Genomic DNA, 26,862 nt, shown 5'->3' on the forward strand with positions numbered 1-26,862 from the left:
TCCTATTAAACAAAGATTTCTATCCAACCTATAGAGTTTAAATAAATATTTCACCACCTACCAATTATGAATTTACGAGTACAGTTGCAATATGCCTTTGTATTGCACACAATTGAGTATTTATGCTTCCAAAATGCCAGTCAAGAACCATAAATATAATGACATACTACATTGATATCTAAGTACTGTATGTGAAATAAAGCCCATTGCTCTCCACTAGATCATTTTTATACGTTAACAGATAGGAATCCTTTCAAGTAACATCACAAGTGGGAGAACTGAGGAGTACAAAGATGTGTGACTTTAATGTAAACAGTATGGATTATAGAAAACAATAAAATATAACAAAATTCAAGCTCTTCAGCATAATTTAAGTTTTAAAAAAATCAGAAATTAGTTACATCACTAGTATTCAACTTTATTTCTTTTAAGGACATGACATCAATTACATTTCCCTCTACCCTTCTGATTAAAGCCAATTGTTTGCCATTAGGAGTCTTTCTGAATTACTTTAGCAACTAGTTAACAACCCATTTCCCCACAAACTGAAGAGGGCATGGATTTGAGGAAACTACACAAAGCAGGGAAGGAACCACTTGAAAGACTCAGAGGGCAAACTCGCCAGCCTCACATAGAGCCAGGAATAGTTCAGTTTATCACCACCCAGGATAAAAAAACAAAAAATAAAACAACAAAACCCTGTAATACAAGGTGTCAGGGTATTGACTTAGTAATGGGGAAAATTATGCTCCCAAATTATGCTACCCTGGTCTCACTTAATAAACCTTAAAAGCAAGCCTGGAAAGAATCATACTGTTTAAATGTTATTTAACTGCACCTCAAAATAAAGCTCAAGAACATTTACAATAACATAAAAATATCTAATACCCAACAAAGCAAAATTCACAATGACTAAAAAAAGTAATGCAAAGCAGCAGGAAAAATGTTTTATAAGGAGGACTAAAATCATTTAATCAAAATGAACACAGAACTGTATCTACACTAATAAAAGAGAAACATGGTAATTAGTGTACAACCGCTACCCTTCCCATTGGCTAATCAGCATATCCTTATGCAAATTAACTGTCAGCCAAGATGGCGGCCGGCAGCCAGGCAGCTGGAAGCAAACATGAGGCTTGCTTGCTCCAGTGACTGCAGACTCCAACGTTCCCCGCCTGACTTGCCGGCCTCTGAGCTGCAACTCTAAGAAACTTTGTAACAAATATAGAAGCTAAACAAAACCCCAGAAACCAGCTTTCAGCCAGCCGGGATCTTAGAGCTGGAGTTATACATTGTTTCGATTATAGAACGCAATCAGCAGCGGAAGCCTCAGAGCTAGAGCCAGAGCTAAAGCTGGCCCAGAATAAAAAGAAAAAAAAAGAAAAAAAGGAGCGGTTGGGAGCTTCAATCAACAACCGCCAGCCTGAAAGCAGCCCTCAGGCCCTCACCCAGAGTGGCCAGGCACCCCAGTGGGGACCCCCACCCTGATCCAGGACACCCTTCAGGGCAAACCAGCCGGGCCCCAGGCCTCTATCCTATATAATAAAAGGGTAATATGCCTCCCAGCACCGGGAGCAGCGGAGCAGCGAGGCTCCTGGCACCGGGATCAGCGTGACGGGGGCAGCGACCAAACCCCCTGATCGCCCTGCAGCTCTGTGTGTGACAGGGGGCGGGGCCACAACCTCCCTATCCACCCTGCTCTGTTCGTGACAGGGGGGAGCTCCTCAACCCCCTGATCGGCCCTGCTCTGTGTGTGACAGGGTACGGAGCCCCAACGCCTCTGTGCATGACAGGGGGCAGCGCCCCAACCCCCTGATTGGCCCTGCTCTGTGCGTGACAGGGGGTGGCGCCGCAACCTCCCTATCGACCCTGCCTTGAGTGTGATAGGGGGTGGTGCCCCAACCCCCCAATCGGCCCTATCCTGAGTGTGACTAGGGCTGGCATCGCAACCTCCCGATCCACCCTGCTCTGTGCATGACAGGGGGTGGCGCCCCAACTCCCCAATCAGCCCTGCTCTGAGCCCGACCAGGGGCTGCACCTAGGGATTGGGCCTGCCCTCTGCCACCCGGGAGCAGACCTAAGCCAGCAGGTCATTATCTCCCGAGCGGTCCCAGACTGCAAGAGGGCACAGGCCGGGCCGAGGCCGGTTTGGCTCAGTGGATAGAGCGTCGGCCTGCGGACTGAAGGGTCCCAGGTTCGATTCCGGTCAGGGGCATGTGCCTGGGTTGCGGGCACATCCCCAGTGGGAGATGTGCAGGAGGCAGCTGGTCGATGTTTCTCTCTCATCGATGTTTCTAACTCTCTATCTCTCTCCCTTCCTCTCTGTAAAAAATCAATAAAAAATATTTAAAAAAAAAAAAAAAAAAAGAGGGCACAGGCCGGGCTGAGAGACCCTCCCCCGCCCATGCACAAATTTTTGTGCACCGGGCCTCTAGTCAATAAATAATAAAAAAAAGTAAAATGAAGCATATTTGATATTTGAAAAGTAATAATTCAAGTTGAATTAATTTCTTAAATATCCTACGTAATAAAAGGCTAATATGCAAACAGACTGAACGGTGGAACAACTGAACAACCCAACAACCGGTTGCTAGGATGTGTGCTGACCACCAGGGGGCATGCACGGAACATGGTGGGCATTGGCAGCAGAGTGCGGAGCATAGCAGGCATTGGCCGCAGTGGGATGGTGGAGCAGGTGAGTGGGGGCACCAGATCAAGGTGGGGCACCAGTCGCTGTCATCAGGGTGGGCCTCTGGTGGTTACTGAAAATTCTTTGCTCTCGCATGCCATGGTCCTGCCCAGCACTTGCCCCTGCTTCTGGTGCCAGCCCCGCTTGCTTGGTGCTGTCAGCAGGTGCAAGAGGTGGCTGCCGGCCCTGATCGCCCCTGAGGGCTTCTCCACTTCCCCCTGCTTCTGAGGGGCAATCGGGACAGCAGCTGCCACTCGCACCTGCTGACCATGCCGGTCCCACTCGCACCTGCTGCTGGTGCAGGCCCCAATTGCTTCGTGTCGTCAACATGTGGGAGTGGCGGAAGCAGGGCTGCCAGAAGACAGGGGATCGGGGGACATGGCAGGAGGGGCCGGGCAGGGGTGCAAAGGATGGGCTGAGACCTGCCCCTTTGCCCAGCTAGCCTTGTGGCCCACAGCTCCTTTCAAGGTGCACGAATTCATGCACTGGGCCCCTAGATGTTCAGCAACAAGTCATCTCTTACCAACTAAATTACAGTCAGATAAATACATAGGTAATATATTCTGTGAGGTTGTAAGGCCTGTTATTTATTCTTTCTATATTTCTTTATTTTATTTTATTTTTAAACCAGAGGCCCGGTGCATAAAATTCATGCATGGGTAGAGTCCCTAGGCCTGGTCGGCGATCAGGGTCAATCGGGGCCTTTCAGTTGCCGGCTGGGGCCTTTCTTCCCCTGACTGCCTGCTGTTGGCTGGAGCCTTCCTTCGCTCCGCACTGCCCCCTGGTGGTCAGCGCACATCATAGTGAGTGGTCAAACTCCCAGTTGGTCAAACTCCCGAAAGGACAATTTGCATATCAGGCTTTTATTATGTAGGATTTTTTATTGTTTAAAGTATTAAATATAGTGTTACATATGTCTCCCCTCATTGACCTCTCGCTGGCCATCCCCACCTCCCTATATTTTTAAGATTTAGGCAATCTTAACTTGATATTTTCATTTTGTTTATTTATTTTTCTGATATTTTCATTTTAAAGAATTTCTTAAAATATTAGTTATTTCTTCACAATATAGGCTGATACACACAAAAATCCTTAGCAAAATAAGGTAATATTGAATATTAGGCTGGCTCAGGTTTTAATTTTTAAAATAACAAATAAATAATAAAATTTTTATTGCAAATACAAAAAATATATAAAATTAGTCTTATCAAGTTAGAGATGTTATTAGCTATTTTCTGATTTCAAGTTGAAAACTGAAACCCAGTGAAAACAAATCTAACATGCATTGACTATTTTCTCTAGATTATGAAATTATATATGCTTGCTAGTCTGCTAAAAGAGTCAGCTGAGTAAATACTGCCCCCTAGCAACATCAAGAAAGAATAATGATATTTAGTGTTTCATGATGTCTTTTCCATGTGGGCTGATAATATAACAACCTTAAATATCATAGGGAAAAAAAGGCAGGGGCCTCATTAATTTGATTTTGAAGAGCAGAAAATTGTGGCTGAAAAACTTATAAATGTATAAGAATGAAAGATTTAGAAAGAAAATATTTCTTATAAACTCTGAATCTTTTGTCAAATGGTTTTTTATTCACAAACATTACATGTTCTTTCTATACAAAATATTACAAAATTATTAAAAAGGGGGAGGTCCTTATAATCTACCTTCTTATGAGCATACTATATTTTATGTTTACCTCATCAGAAATATTTTTATATTTAAATTACTATAAGCCACATATTGATCATTAGTTTGATGCCTTGCAATAATTCTCTGCATTAGGGAAATGTACATCTAGCTAGTCAAGAGAAGGATGTCTAAAAGCTCACAAGTTTTCAAAGCAGTAGAGACCATCATATATTTTCTTGAAACTTTGAAGCTCTGGAAATTGTGATCTTATAGTTACATATCTTTTTGAACATTTAGGATAGTTGTGAAGATTAGCTAATTGGATCTGAAACACCTGGCAGAGGATATGGCATATGACATCAGTATAGAAATTACAATTATCATTCTTAATAACAATCCAGAAGTTTCTGTAATTAGAAGTATTTTAACACCCTAAAGTTCTGAGATAGCTTCATGTAGCCATCTCACAAAAGATACACAAGCTTTGTTAGAAAAAGGTGGGTGGTAGTGGAAGGTTAAAAAAAAAAAAAAAAGGGAATCCTCAACACTGGGAATTGTAGATATTATTTTACAGGTTGAGGTAAACTCATTTAAAGGTAGGCATAGCCTAAGGAGGCTAAATTATTCACAGTCCTGCTGGCTCTCAGAATCAACATCCCTCAATTCCATTTCAGCTACTGTGAGTTCAGAAAATTACAAATATTCTTACATAAAATTTTTTTCTTCTACTTTACAAATTCTGTAAGATCCTTTATTTTGTGAATATTTGACTATTACTGTTCTCTAACTACATATTCACTTATTTCCAACTATGCTAAAGAAGATTAAAATAATAAAAGTAGAATAATGATAAGAATTGCATAGAAGGATCGTATATTGTTAAAAATAAATCACTATTATGCCACCTTTTATTTTTCTTATTGTGCTATCCAAAGTATTACATCATCTTTCAAAAAGATACAAAAGATATGCGAAGACACCATTATTGTCTATTTTTTTTCTTTTAAAGATTTTAATATACACAGTTGAGAATTCAGAATTTTTCATTTTCCACCACTACTAGAAAAAAGAAGAACATTGACAGAGGATGTTTCCCAATTATTAGATCAATCAGAAGATTGGTAGTAGTAATCTAGAGTCTAGTGAAATGGTAATGTTGGTAATATTAGTGACATTTCAGAGTGTGAATGCTCAGATGATGGTATCTTAGATGAATTTCCTCAAACACAAGAAACAAAGTAAACAAATTTAAAATTCAATGGGAAAGACCTCATCACACAATATTTTGGAAGATAAACCTGAACCATCCTATTTTGCTAAACAGATGTGTGAGAGTAATTTTGAAATGAGATTTCTGCAACAAAATGTGATATAATTCAAGTGGACAAATGCCAAAGGTAGGTGTGTTTACAAAGTGATTAGAAGAAAACAGATGAATAAAAACGAAAACAAAAACAAATCATTAGATTTATCATTCTAAATTTGTGTACCTAAACCTAAAAATGAAAATATTTTATACGTATGAGAGAAAAAGGCCATTTTCAACTAAGTTATGAACCCTGTAAATGTTTTGTTTTGACAATTATCCTTTGACCATGTAAGTATAAGAAGAACCACAAAAAGCCAAATCTATTAGGTGTGTATTTGAAATCTGGATCAGGCTTTACATGATGGATATGCTCCAGGTTTATGCATGACAGATGAACAGTATCAAAGGATACTGCATACCTCACATACATATATTTTCAAAAACAGGAATATATGGAATAAAATTTTGGGTTTGCTATGTTGAAATTCTTTTAAAATATATTTTTATTGACTTCAGAGAGGAAAGAAGACAGAAAGACAGAACATTAATGATGAGAGAGAATCACTGATGAGTCTGCAACCCGGGCATGTGCCCTTGACCGGAATCAAACCTGGGACACTTCAATCCACAGGCCGATGCTCTATACACTGAGCCAAACCGGCTAGCGCTGAAATTCTTACTAAAAATTTTAAGTACATTATTTTTACTATGCCTTTGTCCTACTTCTACAAATTATTTAAAAAAATGACTTAAATATAAAAAATAATTTAAAAGGTCCATTGGACCCAGAAGGTAAATGGTTTTCTTTTTCTTTATATCAAAGGTTATAATAGTTACATCTTTTGCAAGTAATTATTTCCTTAATATTGAAAATATTTTTAAAATGAGTTAACTCATAAATATTTATTTCTTTTTTATTTTTACCAAGGTTTGCAATTTTGAATAAAAAACCCTATAAAATAGAAACCTTACCTAATAATAGAAAAATATGTAAATTAACTGTCCCTCCGCTACACTCACTAGCCAATCAGAAGAGTGTGCAAATTAACCCAACAAAGATGGCGGTTAATTTGCATACATAGAAGTGAAGCGGTGGAGCGAAGATTGAAGGCTTCATCCGGAGCCGCGAAGACTGAAGGCTCCGGACGGAGCGAAGGCCTGGGTCCCGGGGGCTGGAGGAAAACCGGTGCTGGCAGCCAAGGGAAGGGAAGGCTATTGCACGAATCTCTTCGTGCAACGGGCCTCTAGTTAATAATAAAATCACTTGGGTCATTTAATGGTTTTGAGATCCACACAATCATTCTTGGGAAGGATTAATTACACTTCCAGAGTACCTTTGAATTATCTCATTGAGTACAATAAAAACTTTCCAAAAATTTCTAACAAAATTGATTAACTTTGCATAAAAGACTATAAGAGATGTAACCTTCTAGGAGATAGAAAAGTACCTTAAAAACAAGCAAATAAAAAAGTTTAAAATTTAAAGTGGTGAGTGGCAATGTCACCAATTCTGACAAACAAGAAAGTCTTTATTGTTATTAGTATCATGTCTCCTCTGGCAAAGTATTCATTAACTGAGGCAGCAAAATAAGATATCTATTATAGCCTGTGATATCATGTTTTCCTAAATGTAAATCATCCTATATAATAAAAGCCTAGGTGGTGTCACGCGACGTCCTCGTGCAATGTTGTCACAAGATGGCTGCCCTCACATCGTCACACGATGGTTACCACAAGATGGCCTGCAGGGGAGGGCAGTTGGGGGCGAGATCAGGCCTGCAGGGGAGGGCAGTTGGGGGCCATCAGGCTGGCAGGGGAGGGCAGTTGGGGACAATCAGCCTGGCAGGCAGAAGCTGTTAGGGGCAATCAGGCAGGCAGATAGGCAGGCAGGCAAGTGCTTAGGAGCCAAGGGGTCCCAGATTGGAGAGGGTGCAGGCCAGGCTGAGGGACACCCCACCGCCCTGTGCACAAATTTCGTGCACCGGGCCTCTAGTACTAATATAACCAAAGAAGTAGTGCAATATTATCAGATGCTAATAAGTAAAACAACACCCAATAATGGTTAATCGTTAACACTCACTGTGTAACTGGAACTCTATTGAACAGGTTATATGTACTATCTCATTTAATCATCACAATAATACTATGAGGTAGGATTTATTATAATAAATACTAAGAATAAGAGGACTGTGCATAAGAGAAACTAACTTAAGTATTTAGCCTAGTAAGTTGACATGTCAGGATTGGAATTCTCGCTCATTGGACACCAGCATCTGAGTACTAACTCTCTATATCTGCTTTCTCAAATCCGACTCACAGATCCCTAGAGATCCTCTGGTACTCTTCAGGAGTCCATGAACTAAAAGCTACCTTAGTAAAAATACTAAGATTTTTTCGCTCTTTTTTTACTGTATTAATATTTGAGCTAACGGTGCAAAATCTCTAGTGGATAAAACTGCTGGCACCTTACCACAAATCAAGGTAGCAGCACTAAAGTATAATAGTCATATCTTTGTGAAGAAGTAAAAAGTATTCATGTAATTACCATCTTTTTAATGTCTCATGAGACAAAGTGTGAAGTGTGCATAAAGCACCTGTGCTGTATATGAATGAAGCACAATGGTTTTCTTGAGAAATAGCACCTGGACAATTGTTTGAGCTGTGAATCAGTGTAGGTGCTTTTAAGAAAAAATAGCCTTTTTTATTTGAAAGAATGACATATAAATAATGATTTTTTTTCATACTTGGATATTTGGCAGACATTTCTAAAAAAATGAAGTGAGCCTGCTACTTTAAGAAAAATTTCTAGCTGTTAGATGAAGATTGAAATTTTAGAAAACTTGTATCTGCCACTCTGAGCTTGCAGCCTCCCAAAACTTAATGACTTTTTGGATGAGATCAGTGGTGATATTAATGAATGTGATTTTTAAAAATATTATACAAATGTTTCATAGTTGAAAGATCTATTGTAAGAAAGAGAGCTCAACAAGTCATACATATTCAAGGGCCTTGAAGTATCCAAGGTTAGTAGAATAGGTTTAGGACTACTGTCAGGGTCACCCTAGCAGCAGCAGACAAAAGGACACATCCTGGCACTCTTCAGATGGGGTAAGACAGATTAGTAGGGACTCTAGTTATGAAAGATTCTAAAAAAGGTGCACTTTCCTAATTTCCTGTAACCACATCTAAAAAGCTCATTGTCAGTAGTTTAAAATGTAAAATTTCTTTATATAACAGTAACATGAAGGCCAGGAATAAATGAACAAATGAGTAAAGAAAACAAACACTAAGTACAAAAATATTTCTGAGCAATCCTTTCACATTGTCTGTTAGCACAGGCTCAGCTGAATATAACTTTGAAAATGACAGTGGTCAGCTTTTAAAGAAGGAGAATGTCAGTAGTAGCATAGACATTCATAAGATTGCAGTTAAGCCCTAACTGGTTTGGCTCAGTGGATAGAGCATCGGCCTATGGGCTGAAAGGTCCCGGGTTCGATTCCAGTTAAGGCCACATGCCCGGGTTGCAGGCTTGATCCCCAGTAGGGGGTGTGCAGGAGATTCTCTCTCATCACTGATATTTCTATCTCTCCCTCTCCCTTCCTCTATGAAATCAATAAAAATATATTTTAAAAAAAGATTGCAGTTAAGTAAAAATGATTTGCCAGCCAATTTGCTTACCATTGAATTTATTCGCTTTATCTTTAGGAATGATAATCAGTTTAAAGCACATAGAATACTGAGATATAGCCCTTATCATTTCTCTTAAGGGCCACTGACAACTTTTCAAAATTTACAAGTTTAATGCTATTCATAGCATCTCAGGAAAATAGTTTCTTTAAAAATGAAAAAGCGTACGTTCCTGTTCTCATCTCAAAGGCCTGGTATATTTTCAGAGGCAGAAACATACACCAAGACAAAAATGATAAAAATCACCCTGGTCTCAACTTTGCCAAATATAGATTATTCACCCTATTTATATGTAAATCACGTAACTACCATGACATATAAAATCTAAGCATCACATCAGTGCACAATATCCCTAACTATTCAGGCTTCAGCAGTGCTCAGCACTCAGAGCTCTGTGAAATGGAAAGAAGCTAGAAATCACAATCTTTCCTGCAATGGGAGCCTGCATTTCAATGATGGAAGACTAATGAAGGCTTACTTTGAGGGGATTAGTTATTGAGCAAGAAACTCAGTTTGGGATTGTATTACCCTTTCCCTTAATGAATCATTTGTATTGTTAGAGGTACAGAAAAGTCCCCTAAACAATTATTTTAAATGTAAAGCAATGAAGATAATAATTCCGGGGGGGGGGGGGGGGGGGGAGGGGGAGAAACACTGCACATATAAACGAATAAAATGCAAATTAAATGAGTGATTACAAGAGTAAGAAAAATGTTAGAAAAATTCACCATTTTATCACACCCCTTACACTACTACTAATTGTCAACAATCTCTATATTTAAAATATTAAATCCTCCTCCAAACCAACTTCAAGTCTGTTTTCAAAGTTAAATTTAAAAATAGTTTTAACATTTTCATATTATCTACAGATAAGAAACAGGACAACTAAACACAACAAAACAACAAAAATTAGGATAAAAGATTTCAAAAAACAATCTTCCTATCACCAATTTAATGTTCTTTGTTAACTACCTTTCATTTGCCCATTCTCTCTGACAAGAAAATAGTTGCAGAAAAGGGAATTTTCTCCAACTAAGATATACACTCTGTCCCTTCATTTCTCTTTGTTTATTCTAGAATTCTCAATAGTGATGGAACCATTCCCTTTAGGGTGTTTGGAAATACATGTAGAGTCATATTTCAGAAATAAGTGTAAGCATTTAATTGTTACAGTGATTAGGGGACTGCTACAGAGAATCAATGGCTGGGGCACAGGAAAGCACAGCATTTGCCACATTCTCCCATCCCGCATGACTTAGTAATGTCTCTTAAGACTAATCATACTACATATTAAAATCAATATTACTTTCATAATAATAATAATGGTATTGAAGAGAATACCACTTTATAAGAATTTATATAAAAATGTGCCAGTAATTATAGGAGGGGATCATAGCAGAGAGGGAAGCATGAATAGAGCAACGATATTCTATCAAAATTATTCAATTACTAGAGGCCCGGTGCACAAAAATTTGTGCACGGGGGGGGGGGGGGGGGCGGGGGAGGGCCTTCAGCCCGGCCTGTGCTCTCTTGCAGTCTGGGACACCTTGGGGGATGACCACCTGCTGGCTTAGGCCCGCTCCCCATGGGATTGGGCCTAAGCTGGCAATCAGACATCCTTCTGGCAGCCTGGGAGCCCTCGGGGGATGTCCACTTGCCAGTGGGGAGAAGGCCTAAGCTGCAGTCAGACATCCTTAGCGCTGCTGAGGAGGCGGGAGAGGCTCCCACCACCACCGCTGTACTGGCAGCCGTCAGCCTGGCTTGTGGCTGAGCAGAGCTCCCCCTGTTGGAGCACAGACCACGAGGGGGCAGCTCCTGCATTGAGCGTCTGCCTCCTGGTAGTAGTGTGTGTCATAGTGACCAGTCATTCCCAGTCGTTCTGCTGTTAGAGCCAGTTTGCATATTACCCTTTTATTATATAGGATAGAGGCCTGGTGCATGGGTAGGGGCCGGCAGGATTGCCCTAAAGGGTGTCCAAATCAGGGTGGGGGTCCCGCTGGAGTGCCTGGCCAACCTGGGTGAGGGGCTGATGGATGTTTGCAGGCTGGTAACACCCCCTGAAGGGTGGGGGTCCCCACTGGGGTGCCTGGCCAGTGGGGACCCTCACCCATGGAGGTTTGGCTAGTCTGGGTGAGGGGCTGAGGGCCGTTTTCAGGCTGGCCAAGCTCCCCCCCCCCCCCCAACCACCCCTGGTGATGGAAGCTCCCAGCCTCTCTTTTTTTTCTTTTTTATTCTGGATTTACCTTTTATAATTGACACTTTGTAGCCTTGAGGGGAGCTCAGAGCCGGCCAGGGCGGGTGTTCCAGCTCTGTGGCCACCACTGGCTGAAAGCAGGTATATGGGGTTTATTTATCTTCTATAATTGAAACTTTGTTGCTTTGAGTGCAGCTCAGAGCCGGCTGCGGCAGCTGGAAAACTTGGCTTCCTCTATCATTGGGGCAGCCAAGCCTCCTGCTTGCTCCAGCTCTGTGGCTGCCAGCCATCATCTTGGTTGGGTTAATTTGCATATAGTCGCTCTGATTGGCTGGTGGGCGTGGCTTAAGGTGTAGCAAAGGTACGGTCAATTTGTATGTTTGTCTTTTATTAGTGTAGACTAGAAGCCCGATGCATGAAAATTCATGCATTAGAGGGTGGGGTCCCTCAGCCCAGCCTTCCCCCTCTCACAGTCCGGGATACCTCAGGGGCAGGAGGCGACCCAACGATCAGGGGAAGGCGACGCCCCATCACACCTCTGCTGCTGCCATTGCCGGCAGCCAAGCCTCGGCTGGCCCTGGTTACCTGATCCTTGGGCGGCCCTGGTTACCTGAGCCTAGGGCGGCCCTGGTTACCTGAGCCTAGGCTGGCCCTGGTTACCTGCACCTCAGGCCGGCCCTGGGTGGCTGGGGGGCTGAAGGGCCTGGGTGCTGCCATCTTTGAAGGCATGGCAGTCAATTAGCATATTCCCTCCTTATTAGCTGTGGGCACCACCATCGTTGAGGGCGGGGCAGTCAATTAGCATATTCCCTTCTTATTGGCTGTGGGTGCTGCCATCTTTGAGATGGTGTGAGGGTCAATTAGCATATTCCCTCTTTATTAGATAGGATTGGATAATTAACTCACCCTACACAGCACATTTAACGAACACCACTGTACTCATCTACCAAAAGTTAACAAATGTTTTGCCACAATTGCTTCAAAATAATTTAAATCAAGTAATATATTATCAATAGAATGGAAGGCTCCTTTGTACCCCTCTTCTATTGAAATTCTCTCTTTTCAAAATATGTTGTACTTTGTATGAATTCTGCAAGAATTCCTTCCTAAATGGAACTTATAAAAATGACATTTCACATTCAGGTACTTCAGTCAACCTAGAATTTATTTTTATGTATGGTGTGGGGTTGAACTTTGATTCTCATCTCCTCTCCATATAGCTACCTAATTTTATCAGGGCTATTTATTCAATAATCCTTTCATTTCTAATTGATTAATAGATCCCTCTCTGTCACATACAAAATTCCATATATTAGGGGGTCTGTTTTTTGTTTTCTTTTCTGTTTTATATTAATATCATAGTATTTATTTTCTTTTGGTTACCAGAGGGGCAAAAGGTGGGGGGAATGGAAGAGATTAGCCAAAGAACACATATGTATAGACTATGGACACAGACACAGGCTGTACAGGGGTGCGGGGGAGGGGGGTGTCACTTCATGAAGGAGGCCAAGTCAGGGGAAATGGGGGACATCTGTGATAAAAAATGTTATATTTTCTTTTTCTATTCTTCTAGTGAATACCATTAACATTTTAATATGCTTTCTTGTACTTCTGCATTCCTTGTGAACAGAGATACTGACTGTCCTTTGTTCTGGATTATCTTTTCAAATATAAGTACACAAGAACAGCCTGGGAAAACAGAAACAGAATCTCCCTTTGCAGCAAAGGACAAGTTTTCTTACTGGTATACCCTTGGAAGAAAAAGAGAGTGTTTTTCTCTCTCTAGAGCAAAGGGAAGGCATTTTAAAAATTCAAATTCCCTAAAATCAGGGTTTTTCTCCTATAACGTAATTCATTGCATATGCAAGTACCACCTCCTAGACCCTTTACTTTGTCTCAGTGGGACTAACACAAATATGTGAACCAACATATTTGGGGAACCAACACAAACATGTGAATGTTCAGGTCGCTTGCTCTGCTGTCAGTGAAAGTCCTTTGTCTCTGACACATGAGTCTTGTGTTTTCCACCAACAGCCATTAAACAGTAAAAGGCTCATTTATTAGCTTTTAAATAGGGTAAAATCAAATTGTTTGAAAAACATATTAGTGTTATGTTAAACTGTGTTGTGAAGGGTTTTCACCTGGATTTTATGAGAGTTGGGCCTATTTTTGTAGAATTAGGAAATCTGAATTTAGTGGATTCTTAAGTAGCTTCTGTGTTTTGCTTGATATGTTACCTTGGGAGCTTTGCCAGATTTTGGCTTACTTCATTAGCGTCTCTACAGTTCATATTAAGCTGAAAGTCAGAGTTGACTTGCAAAGAGTAGCAATGGTGTGGCTTAGCCCATTACTCACCTGCAGTATGTGACAGGGAGTCAAGCCTCTTTTAAGTGGAAGTTAGACTACAGTATCATAGGTTTTTGTAAACCTCAAAAATTCCTTTTGAGATAGAGATCTCAAGTTCCTGGAAGGTAACCACACCGACTTTATATTACTAACAAAAGATTGTAATTAGTAGCAGGAACTTGTTCAGATTGGACTTCTTATGACAACAAAAACTTTAAAAACAGCACTCTTTCATGCTGCCAATTTCTGCTTTATCTTTGACCTCATGTTAATAATGTGCCAGGTACTTACATCTGGAATAAATCCAATCTCATTGAGATGATTACTCAGCTCTGGATCATGGAATGCAATCATCTGAGAGAACACAGTCAAATACTCTGAAATGACAATAAAATTTAAGACAATCATCATTTTCACCCAGTACCTCAAATAAAACATCAAATTCATATACATTAGTTTATTTATATTTTGAATGAAAGTTAATTTCTCCATTAAAACGTGCTTTAATAGATAATTTGATTTTGTTACCACTTTAATCAGTTACTGCTAACTACCAAACAAACATACCAACAAACTATGATATAGCTTATTTTCCATCTTCAGACCTATTAGTTCATTTCTTTAATCACAAATTATACACATGATGAATGATGTTTTCCTATTAGGTTCTACAAATACATTTAATTTAGTAATGTCAAATTGAATTTCTTTTATGTTTGGAAAGTGTAACAAATAAGCAGTACCAAATAAAATAATTATACCTCAAATTTGATAATATATACAGACATAGGCATTTGTTCCAGTTCTAATTTATTTCCACTCTGTATTTGGCATATTTAGAAATAAGAATTAACATCATGCTAATAAGAAAATAGGAATACAGTAGGCAAGTAAGTGTTGATTCTAATCCTATACTAATTCATAGGGTTCAGTTGCATTGTAAGGAATATTTTCTTATTTTTTCCAACAATTTACTATTATTCCAATTTACTAACTATGTACTAATCTAAACAAACAATATACTTGTAACAATCTACTCAAGGGCAAGTAACCATCACTTTGAACATATTAAAAACAAAATTAAAACATATTTCAAAAATGACAGTAATCCAATGAAAGATTCTTCTTAATTAATAACCTCAACTCGTTCTTCCAATAAAGTTATAAATCTGTTTTTCAAACCAATTATTTGGTGAAAATAACCTCCAAATATAATGTCTACTATTCTCTTTTAGTTTTTAAAGTTCTTTACTTTTAAGTTTCAAGAACTTGTGTAAAATTTTGACAATCTGTTAGTACAAGTAGCCTTCCCCTATTTTCCGCAATTAAAATTTTGATTCTAATGATCATAAATATTTTTATAATTATCCTATACTAGAGGCCTGGTGCAAAAAAATTTGTGCACTGGGGGGCGGGGGGGGGGGGAGGAGGAGATCCCTCAGCCCGGCCTGTGCCCTCTCGAGGTCTGGGCCCCTCAGGGGATGTCCACCTGCTGGCTTAGGCCTGCTCCCCAGGGGAACAGGCCTAAGCTGGCAGTCAGACATCCCTCTGGCAGCCCAGGAGCCCTCAGGGGATGCCCATTTGCCAGTGGGGAGCAGGCCTAAGCTGCAGTCGGACATCCTTAGCACTGCTGAGGAAGCAGGGGAGGCTCCCACCACGACTGCTGTGCTGGCAGCCGTCAGTCTGGCTTGTGGCTGAGCAGAGCTCCCCCTGGGGAAGTGCATTGACCACCAGGGGGCAGCTCCTGCATTAAGCGTCTGCTCCCTGGTGGTCAGTGTGTGTCATAGTGACCAGCCATTCCCAGTTGTTCTGCTGTTAGGGTCCATTTGCATATTACCCTTTAATATATAGGATAGAGGCCTGGTGCACAGGTGGGGGCCAGCTGGTTGGCTCTGAAGGGTGTCCTGGATCAGGGTGAGGGTCCCGCTGGGGTGCTTGGCCAGCCTGGGTGAGGGGCTGAGGGCCTTTTTCAGGCTGGTCAAGCCCCACAGTGGGGACCCTCACCCCATGGGGGTGTGGCCAACCTGAGTGAGGGGCTGATGGTCGTTTTCAGGCTGGCCACGCCCCTCGGTGACCCAGGCTCCCTGGCTCTCCTTTTTTTCAGCACCTCCTTGAGCGGATGCCAGGGCAGGCTGGAAGCAGGTATCTGGGATTTATTTATCTTCTATAATTGAAACTTTGTAGCCTTGAGCAGAGCCCAGGTCCAGCTGGAAGCCTGGGTTGCTCAATGCAGGAGCTGCCCCCTGGTGGTCAGTGCACTCCCACAGGGGGAGTGCTGCTTAGCCAGAAGTCAGGCTCATGGCTGGTGAGTTCAGCGGTGGTGGTGGGAGCCTCTTCCGCCTCCGCGGCAGTTGGACATCCTCTGAGGGTTCCTGGACTGTGAGAGGGTGCTGGGCTGAGGGACACCCCCCACAGCCCCGGGTGCATGAATTTCATGCACTGGGTCTCTAGTTTACCTATAAGCAATGTCACATGTTTTACAAAGAGAAGCACCAAAGCCAAAGAGAAAAGATGAGGAAGTACTGTATTCAATATCACAATAAAGCTAAATTCTCTATTTAATATGAAATTTTACCCATGGGTACTAAATAAAAAATGGGTTAATACTTTGGATTAATACTTTTTCATGACTGAATGTTTATTCTACTGCAACAAAATTCTTTTCTCTATCCATTGTCTCATCTTTTCCTCTAAGAAGAAAAAAAAAAAAGTACAATTGTATCAGGTTCAAGAGTTCCAGATTAGAGACCCAGGACAGATAGCAAGGTCCCAGGAAACTGGGATTTAACTGTTTTTAACTACATTTTTCTTCTTCCAATTAGTGATGCTATATTTTTAGTCCTAATTTACACAAAAACCAGAGGTATGTAACATCAACAATCATAAGAACTCAACTGCATGTTGATGAAACCATATAATTATTAATCTTTTAAAAAGCACGGGTCAGGCTATTTTCTGCAACTAGTCTCATTTATTAAACATCATTCTTATTTGAGCTTGATAAAAGGTAAGTACTATGTGGCGTTACATGGCTAATTGAAGTTTAATGAAGAAACTTAATTTATCATGAAAACATTGTACTTGTGTCCTGCCAAACATTGATGGCTACATTTACATGTGTGTCTATAATATACTTGTGATATAAATAATATACACAAATAAATACATGTATGTGTTTATTTTATATTATTATATGTAATATATTATTTAATATATAAAAATAAGTTGCATGTAAATATAAGTTATAAATTTTGGTTGCTTGGGGCAGGCTTTATATCATTTATAGCATGGCTTGTTATATTCAGAAAAATGTCTTGCTTCAAAGAGGTGATAAGACACATGATGCAAGACATTCTTGAAAATGTCAAGGCCGTACACTCAATGTATTCAATACTATTTCCCAATATCCCCAATATCCAATCATTAAATCATTCATGACAAAGACATGCATTAAAGTAAATATATACTTCACTGCTTTCTCAAATACATAACCTTTATAATAAAGTTGCATATTTCCCCTCTCTGTTGTTGTTTGATGAGAAAGAAGTTCTATATTCACATTGACAACTGGACTTTAGATTTTGACATCTGTCCTTTAGACTTTGACATCTGTCTTCTTTCCTCCCCTTTCCTCAAAGACTTACTGAATGTAGTGTGACCGTACATCCTACTTTACCTGGGAAAGTCTCAACTGCCACCTGTGGACTCAGTGACTAGTATACTCAGTGCCCCTTTTAACTCTGAAAAATATCACAGTTTAGGTTTATAGTCATCCCAGCTATAGGTGGGAATAATGGAACATCACAACGAAGAAGATACTGCCCCTGCCCTCAAAGGATTTAAAAAGACATGCAGGGAAACAAAAGATTAGGGAAATTTTTACCCAATTTTCTTTTCCAGGTTTATACGGTATACTCCTCCATCTTTCCTATTCTGACTTTATGTAGTATCTCCCTTCATCTTTGCTTTTCTGACTTATAGCCACCACATCTTACAATGGTCCAAATGTGAATATGCCTTGGTTTTATAAACAGTACCAGAATATGTTTAATGTTGTGCCAAAATTCCAATTATTGTTTTTGGGAACAAAACCTAGTACAATAACTTCAAAGAACAGTGTAAAAGTTTTATAGAACAGTTTTCTAGGTTGCTCCTTTCTTAAGTGCAAAGTGACATTAAAGTATAGTTGGGTTTTCCACAAAGGATTTATTCCCAATATTAATAGCTAAATGGCTGCCTCTTTCTTCACTTGCCTAAAGCTGACCTTTCTTTCTTCAATGGCAGAAAGTACGTCTGTCCTACAAGTTATAAGCCTATTTTCCAATATCTCTAAAACTATATTCAATATATCCCTTTCAAATCCCCCCATCTTTCACATCCAACCGGAACTCTAAAGCTGTGTATCTTAGAATAATTTTAGTAATCTTAGATAACATAGAGGCTAAAACCCTGAGTTTGTAAATTAGTACATTAATTTTTAAAGTACTGTGTGTTGGTATTTTATCAACTCAATAGCAACATGCAGGGGAAAATTTGATAGTGCTTAGAATGATGAATATTAATTTAGGCCAGGAATAATTAAATTTATTATCTTCTTAAAAATGTCTGCAGGCAAATAGTAAATAACACTATGGTTATCAACAACAACAACAAACCCAGATATCTTGAATAAATAGATAATTTTTCTCTCATCAAAAGATGCAAAGCGTTCTATGGTCCTATAAATATACAAATCGTATATATTATATGAAAGACTTTAAAATAAAAAATTAAAGTTGCTATTGAATATAGAAACTTTTGATTTCTGTAGAGGTAAGTGACTAAATAAATATGCAATTCTACAAACGGCCATTAATCAGTTTCATATGACATACAAACTTTCCAAAAGTTGTGGGAGCAAAGGGTACATGTGATATTTATGTCAAACAAAATCAATGCTACTTTGAAGTTTAAACCTTAAAACACTATAAAACAAAATGGTGGGGAAGGACAAAGAGGGGAACCAATAAAATGAGATTCGAATATTTCTAAATGCAAGCCTAAAATAGACATTTTGTAGGAAAAGAAACCACTGTCCATCCAAAAACTTTAGTAACCAATAATCACTATATGGTTTCAGCTCCTTGTTTTGCTCTCCATCCTTCTCTTTCCAACTCCATGTACCAGATTTGATTACTGGCTGTTTTATATACTCATTTTCATGTTTTTACTGCAATGCTCTTCCTTGTTCTTTTTATAAAGAATGTCCTTCTCACCCTAACCGGTTTGGCTCAGTGGATAGAGCATCAGCCTGTGGACTGAAAGCTCCCAGATTCGATTCCAGTAAAGGGCATGTACCTTGGGTGTGGGCACATCCCCAGTAGGAGGTGTGCAGGAGGCAGCTGGTTGATGTTTCTCTCTCATCGATGTTTCTAACTCTCTACCCCTCTCCTTTCCTCTCTGTAAAAAAATCAATAAAATATATTTTTTAAAAAAATAATGTCCTTCTCCTTTTTCACCAAATTCCTACTCAAATTTCAAATTCACTAATAAGTATCCTCTCTTTTATGAAACTTTCCAGACTTTGGGACCAAAAAAAAAAAGCCAAAATAATCAAAATAACATCTCCCCATCTTCCTCTGTTCTAATACAATAACATGTACACTTATCTCATTACTTAAAATTAGTTATTTTCACATTTATTTCCTATATTGGGCTATGAAATCTCTTGGGAAAGGATTGAATATTATTTACCTTAAGAATCTCAATTTCTTAAGCAGTGCCTGGCACAGGGTCAGTGCAGGGCAATTATTTATTGAAAGATTAAAGTCACTGAAACAACACTTTTTCTTATGTAATATTACACACACACACACACACACACACACATATATATATACTTATCCTATATAATAAAAGGGTAATATGCAAATTGACCCTAACGGCAGAACAACCAGTCGCATGACACACACTGACCACCAAGGGGCAGATTCTCAATGCAGGAGCTGTTCCTTGGTGATTAGTGCACTCCCACAAGGGGGAACTCCACTCAGCCACAAGCTGGGCTAATGGCTGCGAGCGCAGTGGCGTGGCAATGGCGGGAGCCTCTCCGCTTCTTCCATAGCCTAAGCCGTAGTCGGACATCCCCTGAGGGCTACCAGAGGGATGTCTGACTGGAAGCTTAGGCCCGATCCCCTGGGGAGTGGGCCTAAGCTGGCAGGTGGACATCCCCAGAGGGGTCCCAGACTGCGAGAGGGCTGAGGGACCCCTCCACCCCACCGAGTGCACGAATTTTTGTGGACCGGGCCTGTACTATATATATAGGCAGAGAGAGAGAGACAGAGAGAGAGTCAACATATAAAGTCAATATAAAAACTGAACAAATGATTTAAAATACCATGTCTATTGTTTCTTGGGAAAATATACATGCTAAATTTTTCATAATGTTAGATAACATTTACTGTGACTTTAAAAAGTTTCAAAATTAATTACGAATTCAAGATTTTAAACACAAATTTATACAAATTATAACTGATAAAATTATTAGTACTTAGAGAAATAATTTTGGAGAGGTCTTTTAATTACAATATTGAACTTTTAAAGTACATCACTGATTAATGAATCAAATTTAAAAAAGTCTTTTTTGGCCTTTCTGACCAGTGTCTCCAAATTCATATGGTGTACATTATGGTTTCTCTTGCATTTTCATATATTAAATAAGATACTGTCATACTTGTATAATAAGCCTTTTAACAGTATACTAACAAAGTCTGTACTTAAAAAGAGTGAAAACTCTTTCATGTTGAAAATTCATTATCACTAGATAATACACAGATTGATCTGCAGTGTGAAACAATTACTGGAAAAATGAAACCTTCAGAGGTAAATAATTTCTGTATTTTACTATTTATTTATTTTTAATATATATTTTATTGATTTTAGAGAAGGGAGAGAGATAGAATCATCAGTGATGAGAGAATCATTGATAAGCTGCCTCCTGCACGCCTCCTACTGGGGATTGAGCCAGCAACCCGGGCATGTGTCCTTGACCAGAATCAAACCTGGGGCCCTTCAGTCCACAGGCCAACGCTCTAGCAACTGAGCCAAACCGGCTAAGGCAATTTCTGTATTTTAAAATAGGTATCTACACAGAGCCAAAAATAACAATTACTGTAATGGAAGTTATCTAATATGACCCTTTGAAAACTGGCCATCCAGACATCATCCAGCCATCTAGTAAATACTATAGATAATTCATTGTATAAGTTCTGTTTTAATTGCTTTTTGAAGATTCTCCAAATAGCTACATCTCTCATAAAAGTACAGAAATCCAGCTAGGCACTATGCTTTATTAAGGGCCTGACAAATTTGAAAAAATATTATTTCCAGGCTTTTACATATGAAAGTTCAGCTACTATTACAAGTTCACATTAACTTTAAAAATAACCGCATTCTATTTCTGACTTATATTTAACTGAGAATTAAAGAACCACCTTTTTTGCACAACTACTAGCATGATTACTTTTTACTTTTAGTGCTTTCAGTTTGTCTTTAGTTATTATCTGACAGATTATTTACATTGTATAATGCCTCTAGTATTATCCAAGGTGTTTTAAATATACTCATTTCTTTTTTACCAGCATAAATAATTTATTGCAAAATCTCTAATGTCGTACACTAGTGGGCCTGACAATTCATTAAAGAGTATTATGGGATGGCAGAAGCAGGAGGTAGGGAATACAATAAAAGTGTAGCATGTGAACATAGAGTGCTGAGGGGCAGACTTCATGCAATAGCCTACTGGTGACCAATTTTAATCAACTAAGCTACCTTGGGCAGAAAGGAACTGGAACAGGCCATGAACCCTCAGTTCTCATTTGGCCAGTAGACCCCAGGTTTCTGGCCTTCCTTTGTGCTTCCTCACTCACAGTCCTATGGGGGATTTTATAAGATCTCTAGCTGCCAGGCTTGTGGTGCTACCAATTGACCATGGGGTCCCCAGTCTACAAGAGAAACTCTACAAGAACTTGGGCCTTTATTGAAGCTTCTTCGGACAGGAATGGCTGGAATCTTACAGAGTACATCATCCATCCTAATAAAAGAGTAATATGCAAATTAACTGTCACTCTATAACAAAGATGGCAGCGCCCATAGAGGCTGGGGCGGAACGTTGGCGGTGTCGCCCCGGCAGTGCAGGCCCAGCAGGCAAGTGCGGCCCATAGGCAGCACCCAATGACCCAGGAGCAGGCAAGCGTGGCCCGCAGGCAGCACCAAGCAGGGTCTGCATGGCCATCACCGTGGTGTGGAGCAGGCAGGCCCCGCAGAGAACAGAGAACCATGGGGAGTGGGCCTAAGCCATCAGTAGGACATCCCCTGAGGGCTCCCAGATTGGAGAGGGTGCAGGTTGGGCTGAGGGACCCCCCCACCCCAACCCCATGCACAAATTTCATGCACCGGGCCTCTAGTTCTATAATAAACATCATTGATAAGCACAATAAGGAAACTATGAGTAAGTGTGAAATGCATACCAATTAGTAAGATACAAGCCACACTCTTACAGGATATCACTTCATAAATTCTTAGAGGAGAACACTGCATGATTCTTGAAGTTGGATGGTTTTACTAAACTAACCTACAAGAAAAAACAACTTCCTCCCAAAAAAACATATTCACTTTGATTATAAAAAAAATCAAAGCAAAATCTTGTTGCTCTCTAAAAAACTATCTTAAATGAATCCCAACTTTATAAAAGTCCACATTCTAGGAACATGCAGGGTATTAGGCATATCCATTTTAAAACATTTCTAAATACAAATATAAATCAATAGAATTTGCATTTCAAAATTAATGGAGAGACACTGGATCATTATACCAATTTCTAGTACCTATCTACATTGTAGACACAGAGTGCTGAACATGACTTGGTGTGCTTATAAACACACACAATGCTTTTTAAAAGTTTAAATTATTTTTCTCTATACTTTGAGGTAAATGATGCTGGAAAAATAAATGTTTTTATGTGCTGCGCTATTTATCCATATTCTTTTCTTCCTTCTATTTTTAGCCTCTTTATCTATTTAATTTACATTTACATTTCTACTGCCTTTCTAGTTGTTTTCTCATTATATTTACTTCTGACACTCTAATTTTATACTCATGCTACGTAAGTGAAAATATTGCTAATTGAGAATGTTTAATAAACTGCACATAGCCTGTATTTGCCGCTTCATGTATTCAAATCGAGTGAATTATATCAAACCATAATTATATAAATACTAGAGGCCCGGTGCACAAAGATTTGTGCACTCGGGGGAGAGGGGGGGTGTTCCTCAGCCCGGCCTGTGCTCTCTCGCAGTCTGGGACCCCTCAGGGGATGACCACCTGCTGGCTTAGGCCCGCTCCCTGGGGGATTGGGCCTAAGATGGCAATCAGACATCCCTCTGGCAGCCCGGCAGCCCTCGGGGGATGTCCACTTGCCAGCGGGGAGCAGGCCTAAACTGCAGTAGGACATCCTTAGCGCTGCTGAGGCAGGAGAGACTCCCACTACCACCGCTGTACTGGCAGCCATCAGCCTGGCTTGTGGCTGAGCAGAGCTCCTCCCATGTGAGAGCGCCCTGACCACCAGAGGGCAACTCCTGCACTGAGCGTCTGCCCCCTGGTGGTCAGTGTGAGTCATAGTGACCAGTCATTCCCAGTCTTTCTGTTGTTAGGGTCAGTTTGCATATTACCCTTTTACTATATAGGATAGAGGCCTGGTGCACGGTGGGGGCCGGCTGGTTTGAACTGAAGGGTGTCCCAGATCAGGGTGGGGGGTCCCACTTGGGTGCCTGGCCAGCCTGAATGAGGGGATGATGGCTGTTTGCAGGTGGTCACACCTTCTTCAGGATGGGGGTCCCCACTGGGGTGCCTGGCCAGTCTGGGTGAGGGGCTGAGGGCCGTTTTCAGGCTGGCGGGTGACTGAAGCTCCCAACCTCTCCTTTTATTCTTTTTTTTAAATTCTGGGATTTATTTACCTTCTATGGCTGTCACTGGAGCTGAGAGCCAGCTTTAGCTCTGAGGCTTGGCTCCAGCTCTGAGACCTCGGTTGCTGAAAGCAGGTATCTGGGTTTGTTTGGCTTCTATAATTGAAACACTGTTGCAGCTCCAGTGCTGAGGCCCAGCTGGCTGAAAGCACGTTTCTGGGTTTGTTTAGCTTCTATAATTGCAACATTGTTTCTTAGAGTGAAGCTCAGAGGCCGGCAGCGGCAGGCGGGAAACCTTGGCTTCCTCCATCACTGGAGCAAGCAAGCCTCCTGTTCGCTTCAGCTGCCTGGCTGCCGGCCGCCATCTTGGTTGGCAGTTAATTTGCATATTGCCCTTATTAACCAATGGGAAGCGTGTCGGAGGTACAGTTAATTATCATGTTTGTCTATTATTAGATAGGATAAATAAAACAAAGCACTAGTTTCAAGTTGTTGAAAATGTAGTTGAATTGATGACATAAATAATAAATAAAAAGTTTAAATGAAGGCAGTATCTGAAAAGTAACATACAATTAGTAAATGGGAAAACTATGTGACCAGCTTTGTAGTCAGTTCCAAAAGAAATACAAAAGTATAATAAAATTTTCTGCCCTTAAAACATTTAGGCTCTTGTTTAAAAATAAAACATGATATATATCATAATAATAATAAGATTAGCAAAATAATTTTAATCACAATAGCAATAGAATAATAATAGTAACAATAATAAAAACAGTCATTAGTGTTATTGAAAGTTTCTATAGACCATGCATTTACATATTTTGTGTTTAATCTTTACAAGAGCCTTTATTTTCGATATTAGGAAAATTATACCTAGCAAACATACTTTATTTGTCTAAGATTAAGAAATAATTAACCCAATTTACATTTGAAACAAAGTTTGCCTGATTCAAAAGTGTTTATTATTAACTTTTGTTACTTTGTACTAAAAAGGAGTTTAGAAAATTATAGTAAAAGTTTGTGGCTAGTGAGCGTAGTCATGTAAGAATTCACAAGTGGTTATGCTATGACTTGGACTCTGAAGAAAGGTGTATATTTTAGGAAAGTAGAAGACAGAAGACGAATATTTTGGGCGTTCAAGCATGGGGAATGAGATGAATGAGAAGTGTTTTTAATATTTTCTTTATTTACATAATTAAATACTGTTTAAATTTTTTACTAATTCACAATAAGCTTGGTCCATGGTGAAACTTTGTGTGGGAAATTTTAATTGTGAGAGAGAAAAATAGCAAGACTTTTATTTTCTTAAATTAGCATACCTAAATTTGAACTGAATGGAGATCAGATATTGAACAGTCATTGGAAAAAAAACCCTAATTCGCTGGGGACTTGGAATAAAGACAAAGTTAAGATCTCTTCACTGGTTTTAGTGAGCATTATCAACCTATTTTATTGGGTCAAAATCATAAATTTAACTGAGTATTGGTTACATGACATAATATATTCCCTTAAAAAGACAAGGAAGGACATTTAATGCTTACCTTGTATTACATGTGAGTTGTCTTTCAAGAAGAAGTTATACAGGTATTTGGGGATAAAAGCAGACATACACGCATACGCCAAGGCTAAGAAAGAATAAGGCAAATGCATGCAATAAATTAACTACTATTAAAAAAGTTTATGCCAATAATTGATGAAAACACAAATTTAAAGAAAGAAAATCATTTGCTCTTTAAAACAGAAGATAATTTGGACAAAAGAAAACCGCCTGGTAACTTTTCAATTTCAAACTACTCTAGAAATTGTTATCACATAATAATAAGAACCTTTATTATCTAAACTTTACAAATTTTTAAAAATCTCCAATCATGGCCATTATTAATGAGCTATACAAACCAAAAGATCCTTATTTTTTGTTGATGCAATCAAAAAAGCCTCAGAACTTGGATTAAGGAACCCTAGTCATAAATTATTTTTTCAAATACAGATTGCTTACTATTCTTGGAGCAATATGTGTAATAATGGCCTATACCTAACTAACCATAGCAAACTTGTAGTCTAGATAATGAGAAATATCATAGAACAGTGTATTTTTAAACCAATTAAAATTACAAAATTTTAGTTCTCTGGGATTATGCTATCTCTACTTATTTCCAGAAATCTATGCAAAATTTGACATGAAACAGAATTTGAAAAAAATAAAGATTTTGAGATTGAGGCTTCTAGAGAGTTACATTATATATATGGTAAATACTTTCTATATGTGATATCCTTAGAGATTTGAGTCCTTTAAGTGTAACAAATATTTACTGAAAAATCTACTATAATAAAGGCATTATAACAGGGGAATAAAAAAAAGAAAAAAAAATCAATCATTTAAACAAAGCTGCTGCTGCCCTGGCTGGGTATCTCAGTTGGTTGCAGTGTCACCCCTATATGCCAAGGTTGTGGGTTCCATCCCCAGTCTGGGAACAGACAGGAATCAATCAATAAATGAATAAATAAGTGGAACAAGAAATTGATGTCTGTCTGATTCTCTAAAATCAATAACTAAAATTTTTTTTAAAAAGCTGCTCACCAAAAAAAGGATTACTATATTAGTAATAAACAACTAGAACACAAAACATACACAAATACTTTCCTGAAATACAAAGTGCTGGGTTTAGGAGGGAGAATGAGAAAAGTTTTCATTAAGAAGGTAGTGGTTGAAATAATAGGCTTTGGAGATACAAGATTAATATGAATTCCTTTATAAATTGTTTAGGAAATATTCACAGGCTAAACCTATTCTTTAAAGAAGTCAAAATTTTCTCCTATGTTCATAAAAATGGTCACCAAAGTAGATGAATTTTTTAGAATAATTAGTCAGAGTCTTCCTAAATTTCTAGTCACTGCCTGATCACAACAGAAACTCTCCAATAATAAATTCTTCACATTCTCTAAAATTATACAACAGATTATCTCACAGATATTTATACTATCTCCTAGAAAGCAAGCAAGATCCTTACAATAAAAACAAAAACCTTTCATGTTTTAATAAAATATTTTAGAATAATATGCA

At 39.2% G+C, this 26,862-nt stretch overlaps 1 protein-coding gene across 3 annotated transcripts in view; it reads right to left on the reverse strand.

Moving 5' to 3' along the window:
• Positions 1-26,862, reverse strand: part of TBCK (TBC1 domain containing kinase) — a 173,863-nt gene that overhangs the window by 66,345 nt on the left and 80,656 nt on the right. For all 3 annotated transcript variants that reach the window (XM_070433345.1, XM_070433354.1, XM_070433362.1), the window contains 2 exons: positions 25,343-25,426; positions 14,152-14,237 (listed from right to left, as the gene is read on the reverse strand). In XM_070433345.1, coding sequence (XP_070289446.1) covers positions 14,152-14,237; positions 25,343-25,426 — 170 coding nt within the window. The remainder of the gene's footprint in view (positions 1-14,151; positions 14,238-25,342; positions 25,427-26,862) is intronic.

Source organism: Myotis yumanensis, unplaced genomic scaffold (genome assembly GCF_028538775.1).
Source record: "Myotis yumanensis isolate MYYU_CA2020_CCGP unplaced genomic scaffold, mMyoYum1.0.hap1 SCAF_1, whole genome shotgun sequence".
In the NCBI taxonomy this organism is placed as follows: Eukaryota; Metazoa; Chordata; class Mammalia; order Chiroptera; family Vespertilionidae; genus Myotis; species Myotis yumanensis.